At 49.8% G+C, this 12398-nt stretch overlaps 1 protein-coding gene across 2 annotated transcripts in view; it reads left to right on the plus strand.

Moving 5' to 3' along the window:
* The first annotated feature begins 7678 nt into the window (after nt 1-7678).
* The window catches only part of CSMD3 (CUB and Sushi multiple domains 3), a 771720-nt gene continuing 767000 nt past the window's right edge, over nt 7679-12398 (plus strand). For both annotated transcript variants that reach the window (XM_084864313.1, XM_084864314.1), the window contains exon 1: nt 7679-8063. In XM_084864313.1, coding sequence (XP_084720439.1) covers nt 7886-8063 — 178 coding nt within the window. In that variant the 5' untranslated portion in view covers nt 7679-7885. The remainder of the gene's footprint in view (nt 8064-12398) is intronic.

A 12398-nucleotide genomic window follows, 5' to 3' on the forward strand; every position in this document is an offset into this window, starting at 1 on the left:
GAATTTGAGGCTGATACCACATATCTGCATTAGAGTTTAGAAAGGGATGATAAAAAGATCTGCTACACGTGGGAATTGAGATTTATTCAGATCATGACAGCAAAACAACTTTATTGCTTATGAAGTGACCTGGATTATCTTTATTATTCATGGAAGCTACCATTTGCTTAACTTTTTATTTATTTCTATTCCTCTACACAGAGACAAATGATATAGGCCTAAGTGAAATACACCTCAAGACAAACAGAAAAGTCTTTAAACATTTTCTCAATTCTTATCTCTTTTCTTTTAGGATTAGTACCCACACGTGCCCCAACATGTTTCTCTTCTTTAAAAAAAAAATCTTTATTGTTCAGATTATTACAGTTGTTCCCCCCTCCCCCCCACCCCCTGCCCCATAGCTCTCCTCCACCCGGTTTCCACCCCACACTAAGCCCTTACTGCCCCTCCATTGTCCTCATTAATAGGTGTATGATTTTTGTCCAGTTCTTCCTGCACCCCACACACACTTTCCCCCTGAGGATTGTCAGTTGAATCCCTGTCTATGTCCCTGATTCTATTATATTCACCAGATTATTCTGTTCATCAAATATTTTATTCACTTGATTTTTAGATTCACTTGTTGATAGATATGTATTTGTTGTTCGTAATTTTTATCTTTACCCTTTTCTTCTTCTTCCTCTTCTTAAGGAACACCTTTCAGCATTTCATATAATACTGGTTTGGCGGTTATGATCTCCTTTAGCTTTTTCTTATCTGTGAAGCTCTTTACCTGACCTTCAATTCTGAATGATAGCTTTGCTGGGTAGAATAATCTTGGTTGTAGATTCTTGCTATTCATCACTTTAAATATTTCTTGCTACTCCTGTCTGGCCTACATAGTTTCTATTGAGAAATCAGCTGACAGTCGTATGGGTACTCCCTTGTAGGTAACTAACTGTTTTTCTCTTGCTGCTTTTAATATTCTCTCTTTGTCTTTTGCTGTTGGCATTTTAATTATGATGTATCTTGGTGTGGTCCTCTTTGAATTCCTTTTGTTTGGGGTTCTGTGTGCTTCCTGGACTTCTAAGTCTATTTCTTTCACCAGGTGGGGGAAGTTTTCTGTCATTATTTCTTCAAATAGGTTTCAGTATCTTGCTCTCTCTCTTCTTGTGGCACTCCCATAATTCAGATGTTGATATGCTTTAAGTTGTCTCAGAGGCTCCTTACACTATCTTCATATTTTTGGATTCTTTTTTCTTTTTGTTTTTCCGGTTGAGTGTTTTTTGCTTCTTTGTATTTCAAATCTTTGACTTGATTTTTGCAATCCTCTATTCTTTCTGTATATTATTTTTTTAAATTTCAGTCAGTGTATACTTAATTTCTAGTTGGTCCTTTTTCATATAATTGAGAGTCTCACTAAATTTATTGGCCTTTCCTAGAAAATTCTCAAAAAACCTTATAACCATGATTTTCAACTTTATATCCAGTAGTTTGCTTTCCTCCATTTCTTTCATTTTGACCTGTTTTTTTTTGTTTTGTTTTGTTTTGTTTTTTGTTTTCCTCTGTATTTTGGCTGCTTACCTGTGATGATAGAGTGGCTTTGTGTGCTAGGTGTCCTATAGGGCCCAGTGGCTAGCCTCCCCCATTATCTGAGGTGAACCCTCTAAGAGCACCCCTTTGTGGGCTGTGTGCACAGTCTTGTAGTTAAGCCTTGATTGTTGTTGGTATCACTGGGAGGAATTGACCTCCAGGCCAATTGGCTGTGAGGATCAGCTGTGTCTATGATGGGAGAACTTCTGTGCTGGAGAAGTTCTTATGAGGCAAGACTTGCTTCAGTGGGGCTTTGGTGCTCACTGAGTCTGCCCCCTGAGTGTGTCCCTTATGGATCTGAGGAGTTGTAATCTGGATGGTCCTATTCTGACTCCTCAGTACACTGGATCTTGGATCTCCAAGGTGGTGCTAATTTATCCTCTGCCTGAGGTCACCAGCAGGAGCTACAGAGAGATCTGCAGATTCTTCTTTGTTTGGGTTTTGGAGGTGCCTAGATGAGGCCCAGCTGTGAAGCAATGCAAGCTGCTATGGGGCCTTGGGCCTTCTTTTGGATGTTCTTGGTCTCTCTGAATCAGCTGCAGTTTGTCAGGAACCTTGTTTCTCTTCCCTTATATCATGGTAAGTTTAGATTTCACAGGACCAGGCCATTCATATGCAAAAGCCTCTGCACACAGCCTGGATGGGGCGGAGTCTCAGGGCAGAGCAAACAGCAATGGTTTCCTACCAGCCCTTCTCTAAGAGGCCCTCACATCTGTGTCCCTTGGTAATCACTGTAAGCACCTCTGAGAGAAAGCTGCCCTAGAGTTCTGCCCACTGCTAGACAGTCTAGTTTCTCCCTGTATGAGTCTGGGTCCCCAGAATCTCACCCAGAACTGGAGTTCAGAGCAGTTGGGAGCTTGTGTCTCCCTCCGGATTGAAAAAGCCGTGTCCTCAGTTGCCAGCCCTTTCCATGCGTGCGCGCCTCCATACCTCTGGACTTTACTTCCACAGCTCCTCTGAGTCTCAGTGTGATTTTCTCTTCCTTTCTAATTGTAGAATTTCCACTTAGCCAGCCTTCCTGTGGTTCTGGATGATGTCCGTTTTGTCTTTTGGTTGTAGCTTTGAAGTGGTTGTGTGAGGCAGCAAGTTCAGGTGTTTACCTATGCCGTCATCTTGGTTTCTTCCCATATTTCTCTTCTTTCAGTGAAATGAGCTCATATCACTGACAGTAAACTTTCTATAAATTGTATACTATATAGTATATATTTAAAAGGCACTAGTTAATAAAATTTCAATGTTAATGTACTAAATTTATTATGTATGTTGCTCATGTCAAAAATAAGTTTTTGGGTTGTTGTGTGTGTGTGTGTGTTTTAGTCAAAGTATGATTTATTTATAAGAATACAGCAATAAATACTGTTTTCAGTTGTAACATTTTTTCCATTCTCCCATTATGAATAGAATATTAATATCCTTATGTAATATAGAAACTTTATTCTCTGATTTTCTTAATGTTGTTAAAGCTTAAAAATTCTGGAAAGCCTGCTAAGCCTCACTATTCATGAAATTCAGGGGAGTCAGGATATAAGAATCCCTAGGAAGGCACACTTAACAGCATTTCTAAGAGCCTGTCTCCATCTTTCAACAATGCTTCCTGATTAACAGTGGGACACATACTTTTATCCACCTCATAATTGATCTTCTTAAATGTGATTGTTTTTAAAAAGTTGCTTTATCATGAATATTAGAGCTCTTTCTTTTCTTCTTACCCGAATAGGAACTATTGCAAATGAAGGAAAACTTAGGCTTGAATCAGAATTCCCTCATTATTCAACATTTGCCTTCCAATATTTTATTTCCCAGGAGTGAGAGAGGTCAGAAAAGACAGTTCCAAGAATGGACATTTATAGAAAAATGAGGAAATAAGCTCCTCTTTTTCTCCTACTCTCCTGCAACAAATTCTATATTTAAAAAAAAAAAAATGCAAACAAAGGGGGGAAAAGCCTGCTGGAGATCATTAAAAATTTTAATTTACTCTAATTTCCCCCACAGACTCACAGTTTTGAATGTGAGCCTTTGAATTGAAAAGTATATCTCTACAATCATTGGGCCTTCAGTTCTAAAAGGCAGCAATGTTTTCTATAACAAAATAAATACTGTATTTGGACAATAATACCCATGGAAACTTGTATCTCTGTGACATCAGTTAAGAAAAGAAAAAGAAAAAAAAAAAAACCCACACACAAAAAAACACCACTTTCTAAGTTCCTGACTCTGTCAAAAGGATATGCACTTCTTTTAAAAAATTAAAAGTAACCCTTTTTCAAGTCTTTTGCTTTTTGCTCAGTGTTCTCACTCTCCTTTGCTCATTTCTCTGTGATGTGGCCCCTATAATGCTAAACCAGAGTAAATACATAGAGAGGATCAGGTTTAATATAGAGCAATTTTTGAAAAGGTGCTTATTTTCTCCCTTTCAAGAGCCATCTGAGCCCTTTTTAAAGATCATGCTTAATGATATTACATAACTATTCTGGGCAAAACTGAAAAGGAATGGAAACCTGGCACTTAAAAACCCTGTCCACTTCTGATATAGAGTCTTTTTAAAAGCTATCAAGTGTACTTAATCATTGTGATTGGCTTAATGATCCTTGCCAAGTCACTTTTTTTCCTTGACCTGTATGTAAGATCAGTAGGTTGCAAGAAGAAAGAGAGAGAGAGAGAGAGAGAGAGAGAGAGAGAGAGAGAGAGAGAGAGAGAGAGAGAGAGAGAGAGAGAGAGAAAGGATGATGGCAGTAGTAACTGGCAAATATAAACAAGTTTTCTCTTTATATTAAACTTGATCACCTTTAGATTATCTTATAAATCTTTGTTTTTCTATGGTTATACAGATTCAGGTTTTTCAATGGTTTACTATAACAGTTATATTTTTGTTACTAGACTATTTTAGAACAAGCATCTTTGGGAGCTAGCATAGTAGAGCAAAGTCTGCAAATGTATTGACTCAGAAATTGGACAACAGTGGTTCATATTTCCTCTTAGACATATTACCTTGAGTAAAGCAAGAGAGTTAACATCTTTGTGTATCAATGTCTTCACCTATAAAATGAAGATAATTGTAGTACTTGTCTCAGCAAGTATCGATAGTATTGAGACTGAATAACATATGCCAGGAAAACATAACACAATGTCAGGCACATAGGAAGCACTTAATGTTTGCTATTATGTTAGCTATTTTTTTTTAAATCTTCTCTTTCTAAAAGTCTTAAATACATTGGTGCACACCAGTGCTGTTTTTCTACAGATCAGATGTGATATATGATTTCTACCTCCTAAATGCCCACAGTTTTTTCCCTTCTAGAGAAACTGAGGGGTTTCTCATGCAGCATTCTGGCTGATAATGTTATGATTCTGCAATAGCTTTGGAAATGCTCCCTCAAAGAGGAGTTGGTTTAGCTTAAAAGACAAGAATGCGATCCAGCACTAAATGTATTGGATTAAGTGGCCATGCTCCTGATGATGACCTTGGATAAATATTTGATTTCTCTAGGCCTTAACTTTTCCCATCTGCACAGTAGGATTTTCCATTCGGAGCATGTAAGGAAAATGTTTGTGATTTATTATGAGCTAGAGAAACTAGAAACTAGAGTATATTGTTCAACGTCTTAGGAACTAGTAGATTAATCTTTTAACAACTTCACTTTAAAATGATAGGCAGGATTCGTTTAGGATAAGATAACAGGATTACAGAATTAGCATGTTTGAAAAGAAGTATCAGCAATTGGTATCTTGCAGTAGTCATGATAGTCCCACAGTCAAAGTCTTTTTTGTGGTTTTTTTTTCCCCCTCACAATAATTCTTGTTAAAATATTCCTGACTTTTGAGAAATAGAGATTTTTGGCGGTTTTTGTTTGTTTAAGTCCTCCTCTCTTTAAATAATCGTGTCCATGAGGATAACATATACCAAAGAGTTTGGATGTCCCCCCTCCCCCCTTTGGTGAAAAGTGAATTCAGTGGAGGTGACTAACCGCACACTGGTAAGGAGGGTTTGGTCCACGATCCTCATTAAGCTCAAGGACCTGTTTGCATCTAACTCCTTGTCCGGCCCAGGAAAAGCAGCAGCAGCGGCAGCACACCCTGACATCTTGGCTGCAATCAGTGCCAGAGCCAACTCCTCTTTGAGGGAGCTTTTCCAAAGCTATTGCAGAAACATAACAATGCCAGGTTTTCACTGTGGACCCTCCCAGATCACCATGTAGCCCCAAGCTTGTGGCCCAGTCCCCTTAGAGATCTCTCTGCATATGTGACCTAGGAAGGAAGCTCCGTGGGGAAGGAGCTGTTTTCTGCCACCCCGCCCTGCAGGTTCCTCTCCCTGCGTAATGAGGTCAGCGGGTGTCTGCAGCTTTTACCTCTAGGTAAGGCTCCCTCCCCAACTAACACACACACACACACACACACACACACACACACACACACACACACGAAAACACCCACGCATGGAATATCACACCTTCCATCACCTTCCATACACACGCACTCTTTTACCCTTTACAACAACACAAAGCGCGCACGTGCACACACACACACACACACACACACACACACACTCAATCCCTGGGAGAATCACAAAATGCCACGCACCCGTAGAGCTCAGACTCCCTCCGATGCTGCAGATGGAACCCCCTCACCATGCACGCCTTATAGGCGGCTCGCTGCCTAACTCTCTGCCGGTGCAACCGCCTGGCTCCCTGCGCCGCCAGCTCCACCCAGGACCCGGGGACGGGGCTGGCCGGGGCACGCTGGTGGTGTTTGGGACGGGAGCCATCCGGGGTAGGCAGTGTGGGGAGCTCCACACTCAGATTGGGCAGTGCCCCGAATAAGTCCTGTAGATAGGTGCCCATCTCCCGGGTCGCCTTCAGCATGCACATGTGCACATGCAGCCAGAAGCGCGCCCCCCCCCCCCCCCCCCCCCCCCCAGTGATCCATTCCAGAGCCAGCCGGGTCGCCCTCCCCGCTTCTGAGATGGGATCAGACCCCCGATCACCAGTCAGGCGCCTGGTCAAAGGAACCTGTTGGCTGTAAGATCTAGGACAGCTGGGGGAGAGAAAAAAAAATTAGGAAATTGACACAGCAACACAGCACGGCTCCCCCTCACCCGGACAGGGAGGGTGGGGGAAAGGGGTCCCTGCGAGACGGCGGAGAAGCCGGCGCCCTCGCCACGGCCAGTAGATGGCGCGAGAGCTCTTCCCTTGCGCAACCTTAACCCCTGCGTGGCGCGGGGGGCTGCCAAGTCCAGCCGGGCAGAGGGATGCGTGCATTTCCCGTTTGGAAAGAAACCTTCCCTGTACATTATTTGGGGCCGGCTCAGAAGGAAGACAGATGGGTCTGTCCTGGATAAAGGATCGCAGATAAAGTAGCTTCCCTGCCGGCGCACATCAGCCGAAAAGGCGGCAGGGGCGAGGACAGGGCCAACTATTTGGGGGAAAATGACTCTGACTCCCTCTCCCCACCGCATCCCTCCCCACCCCACCCCACCCCACCCCACCCCCGGCCTGGTCGGTTTATGGAATAAATTTTTTTTAAAAAAGGAGAAAAATAAAAGGGGGGGTTTCCGGTTTACGCGTAAGCACTTGCATATGCAAATGCCCGTGTGCAAATACATTCTCCCCCTTTCAATTAAATCGCAGGATAATCAACGCGAGGCGCCCGCCCGGATTCGTGCTGCAGCCACCGTAGTAACACATGTGTCCCGTTGGAGCGCGTGGGCGCCGATGGGGCTCGATTCCCCTTCTCCTCGCGGTTTCCCCCCAAAGCAGCCCCGATCCTCCGACCAAAAACCCTCCTTTTCGCATGCCTCTCTGATTCCCCGGCTGCCGTGGAGTGCTCCCTCCCATCATCGTTCTCGGGCTGCTTGTAACGGGCAGAATTGATCCCTCCGGGGGAGGGGAGGGGAGGGGAGGAGGGACACGCGCGCGCACACACACACACACACACACACACACACACACCCCGAGCCCCCCCCCCCCCGGATTTGCAAACATCGTGGGGAGTTTGTCAGAGCGCGGAGGAGCTGGGCTTGCAGAGGGCTCACTAGTGGTGTCTGCTGGTTCCTGCAAGGAGCTGGCAGCATCGCGGCGGCAGGTTTGGGGCGGAGGGGAGGGGAGAACGCACAGGCACAGGCGGCAGCCAGAGTACGGAGCCTCGGTGCCCCCGTCGGAGAGATGGTTGAGTCCTCGTCAAGGTTGCTGTGGTATCCCAGAAACACCATTCACTCCGAGCTGTGACCGACCGCGCACCCACCACCGCCACCGCCACCGCCACAGCCGCAGCTCGGCGCCGGGCGGGCAGCGGGACGGGCTGCGGGCGGGCGGACAGCATGAGCGGCGGCCGCGGAGCCGAGCGCCGGGCCCAGGGCGCCCAGCCCCGGCAGCCCGGCCCCGGGAGATGCGCTAGATGCGGCCGCCTCGACCTCCTCCTCCTGAGGAACATGGGCATCAAAAGTGGATTTACGTTCGGGAACCTCGTCTTTTTGTTGACGGTGTCTTGTGTGAAAGGTAGGACTGCTTTATTTTATTTTATTTTATTTTATTTTATTTTATTTTAATTTTTTTTTTGGGGGGGGGTCCCGTCTGCTTTGGATGGAGGTGAGCTGACTTGTCACCAGAGAGAGAGAGAGAGAGAGAGAGAGAGAGAGAGAGAGAGAGAGAGAGAGAGAGGCTGGTAGGTTACTTTGTAATTTGCACCGATGAAAATAAGCGTAATAATACTGAAGAAGGAGTTGATTCACAGCTCTCTCTCTCTCTTCTCTCTCTCTCCCTCCCCCCCTTCCCCTTTCTCGGATAGGAAATGCATTTTGCTTGCCAGATTTGGCGTTCAATGCAGTGATTGAGCCGGTGCTCAATAAATATTCTTGCAGTATGCTCAAACGGAGACGTGAGTTGGTTCCTAGAGCCTGTCAGGAGGGGATGTCCAAGGCAGCATTCCTCCGCAAAGACTTTCTCGGCGGTGGGGATTGCCTTGATGGCTACTCAGACCAGTGGCGTCTGATGCCCGGGTTGGAATATTCATATGAAAGACCCGCAAATGCCTCTCTCTCTCTCTCTCTCTCTCTCTCTCTCTCTCTCTCTCTCTCTCTCTCTCTCTCTCTTTAACCCTTTCCGGTGGGAAAGTTACCGGCAGGCTGGGAATGTGGTGGTTTTCAATGCCTTGGGGCACAGGGTCTTCCTACACATACGTATCTTCATGTCTATGTGAACATATGTGAACACATTCTATGTGGGCTCTTCTCCGTTGGTGCATGGTAGGGGAGCTGAGCTTCTCTGAGTCCTGTGGCAGAGGTTTGGCTTAAAAAAACGAGGCTTTCCAACGGTCTGAGACACCTTGAAGTGTCCAGATCCACCCTTGGGGATGGAAGGAAGGTAGGAGGAAAGTCATTAGCGGAGGACCCAAAAGAAAAAAAAAATCCCCAGCAAGTCTGGGCGTTCAGACAGGTAGAGTGAGTGTCACATGCACAGACAAGGGGAGGTGGTGGGTGGGATGTGCAGTGTATTCCCAAACAGGAAGGCAAGGGGGACAGTCAGGATCACTGGAAGGAGAACTGTCCTGGGGAGGGGCTTGGGGGGTGGGGGTAGAGAGAGGAATAGATCCCTAGCTCTATTCCACAACTTATCTGGCGCCCTGCTCCCCATTAATTGCCGCAAAGAATGCTCAGGGGGTGTTTATGACTCATGCCATCCTTTCTGAACAATCACCTCCCCATACTCCTGTCAGATCTCCTAGACACGATGGCCCTGGCTCTCAGGGAAGCCAGTTTCCAATCCCCGGGCGCCTGTGTGTCACGGGGAGGCGGTGTGTGTGTGTGTGTGTGTGTGTGTGTGTGTGTGTGTGTGTGTTGGGGCGGGGGGAGGGGGTGTCTGGCCCAGGCGCGCCAAGGCTGTCCACACAAACTGGCCGCTTCTTCCTTTGTGGGGGAGCGCCCCTCGGAACCCGCAACCCGCCGGGTCTCTATGAAACAGCTTATTGTCCAGCTTGCAGCTGGCTGTCCCCCCGCCCCTGCAGAAGGCAGCCCATTTGCATTCCGTGGAAATGATAACTCATGTTTTGGGTGGGAGGGGTTCCCTCTCCCTCTCTGAGGACCCTCGATGCGGGGTGGGGGGGGGCACGTCTCGAATGCTCATGTGCACCTCCACATGCCAAGAAGTCGCCCTGGTCCCTTTGGCAGCAACAGCCCTGCAATCTCAACCTGCTCCTCCTCTGAGCTGGATCCCCCACCCCCTCCACCCCCAGCCCTGGGAACCCCGAGCAGCCCGGAGCCCTCCAATGGTTCTGAGCTGCATAACTGCAAGGGGGGTGCACGGGACGAGGCTCGGGGCTGCTTGCTTGCACGAGGGGGGCGGCGGCGAGGGGGGGGGGTCGTCGCCGGCTCCAAGTGCGGGGAACCTGGCATGCATGCTTGGTTCGCCTGTCCCGGGAATCCTTGGTGAATGGATGGCCCGGGGCTGCCTGCTAGAGGAGCGATGGGCTGGGGGAGCCGGCACGGCGCAGGCAGACGTGGGGGGGGGGGGGCTCTTGCAGGAGAGGGTGACCCGGGGTGAAGCGAGAGTTTCCAAGGGGTAACCTGTTGAGCCAAAACGTATCCAAGGGGACAGGTAGGGAGAGGGGGGGGGGTCTCCGACGCAGAGAGAGCATCCCCGCCCGCCCGCCCCACGAACAGCGAGCCTGCCGCCTGCATCCCGGCCCCGCGGCCCGCACCTCCCGCGTTTGCAGAATCAGGGGGGCGGGGTAGGGGGGGGCGGGGGGCGGGGAGGAAGAGCGCCTGCATTGGCTTCCAATGGCACCGGAAACGGGACCCCTTCTCCTCTCCTTGCAACTTTGCGTGGAGCTAAGGGGTCCCCACGAAGGATTTTTCGGTGTGGGGACATGGGGAGGAAAGTCGCGCGGCACACTCTGCTTTGGTCCCGTCCAGAACCGAGGTTCTACCGGACCGTTTTTAAAAAACAAAAAAACACACACAAAAAACCAAACGTGCTTCATGGCAGAGAGGTCCTGGAGAGTCCCTTCTCTGCCCCTTGGAAGGCACCTCGTCTGTGGCACAACTTGGCACGCGGTCCCCACATTCGGAGGCACCCACGCCGGCTGCAGCCCTAGACCTGCTCCCTGAGGTCTGGGGCTGCCAGGGGGGACAGCTGCTCCTTCCCTCTCTCCCTATCTTTATTTCCATTTCACCGAAGTCTCCAGGCTTTCCTAAAAAAAAAAAAAAGGGGGGGGGGCACTGCTGACATGGCATCCATGCTGCTTGCCCTCCTGTCCCTGCCCGCTGTTGCCTCACGCGGGTTCCTCTGGACCCTTGGGCCCACGGGACAGCTGGGCACGGGCGTCGTTGGAAGGAAGGCTCGGCAGGTGGAGCCCACGCGGGCTCAGGGGCGCAGAGAAGTTCAGGGGGCGCAGCTTTCCCAGCGAGCAGCTCCGCCTGGAGGTTGGCACCCGGTGCCCGCCCTCGCCATCCCTGCACCTTCCCCTCCGACAGCCACAGCACAGACAGAGGGGCTCCCTGGGAGACAGAGGGGCCCTGGGTTAGGCCTGAGCCTCCAGAGTGGGTTGAAGAGAGAGGCAACCTCCTGTGGCTGTTTTATCCCCATGGGCATCATCTACATTTGCAGGGCAGCACATTGGACGGTGGGGATAGGGATTTGGGGGGATTGGGGGCCCGCAGGGCAGGGGCTGCTCGGAACTGAGGCTGGCTTGTTGCAAGGGAAACACACAAGCAGAAGCTTCTGAGATGCAGCCTGCAGCTGCAGCCTGCCTGCCTGCCCAGGCTCGCTGGGAGAGGAGCTGGATCTCCAGGTCGTGCTGGAAAGTCCCGCCCACGTCAACACACACGCGTGGGGCGGGGGGGGGGGAGGGGTTCCCACACGCCTTCTCCTGGGATCCCAGCGAACCCAGGGCACAGAACACACTGACCTTGGCCCCCAGCAGGTGAGAGCCAGGGCGCTGGTCCTGCAAGCCTAAGCCTGGGCGTTCATCTGGGGTTTCTCCTGGGACCCTGGACTTCCAGAAGGATCTATGTTTGCTGGAGCCTTAGAACTCCGAGGAGGTCTCACTCCCACCATAATGCTCTTCTGCAAGACTGGGGCTTCTCTCTCTCTCTCTCTCTCTCTCTCTCTCTCTCTCTCTCTCTCTCTCCCTCCCAGTGAATCACCGCTGGAAAGGGTCTTGTTTCAGGTGTCCTCACCTTGCACCCAGCCTAGGGTGGCCCTGCCCTGACCTCCCAGGGCTGACACCCTCCCATCCCCGCCCTCAAATCTAGAGTTTGACACCCCCCCCCCCCCCCCCCCCCCCGGAAATTAGCTTTTCCAAGAGGGCTGGGCTGGGTTAAGGTCAGTACCAAACAATAACAGAAAACAAAAGACCGCCCACCCCCCCACGCCAGCATCCCCAGCCAAAGCCTTCCCTGGGGTTTCCAGACTGAGCCTCCTGCTGGGAGATGATGACCTTTGCGCCTGAGTCAGGCGTCCCTGTCTGGCCGCGTGTGGACAGGTGTCTCTCCCCGCCATCTATCCCCTCTGGGAGTATGAGTTCCTGTCTTCTAGAAGGCCAGCCTCCCCGACATTCCCTAGGGCCTCTGGGTTTGCAGCTGAGAGCCTGCCTTGGATCTGCACGCGTGCCTGCCTTCGTGTGTGTGTGTGCGTGTGTGCGTGTGTGTGTGTGTGTGTGTGTGTCGCTCGGAGGGGAATGTCCACGTGGATGGACACGGAGGGGCCTCTGGGAGGCCAGGTGAACCCGGGGAGGGGAGTCCTCGGGAACAGAGTGTTCCTGTTCCCCAGACTCTGTGGTGGGGTGAGCTGAGCCCCTGCCATCCTCACACCTCTGCCCCAGGCGCCCAAAGCTCC

Source organism: Pipistrellus hanaki (assembly GCF_964339955.1).
Source record: "Pipistrellus hanaki genome assembly, chromosome: 17".
NCBI classification, from domain to species: domain Eukaryota; kingdom Metazoa; phylum Chordata; class Mammalia; order Chiroptera; family Vespertilionidae; genus Pipistrellus; species Pipistrellus hanaki.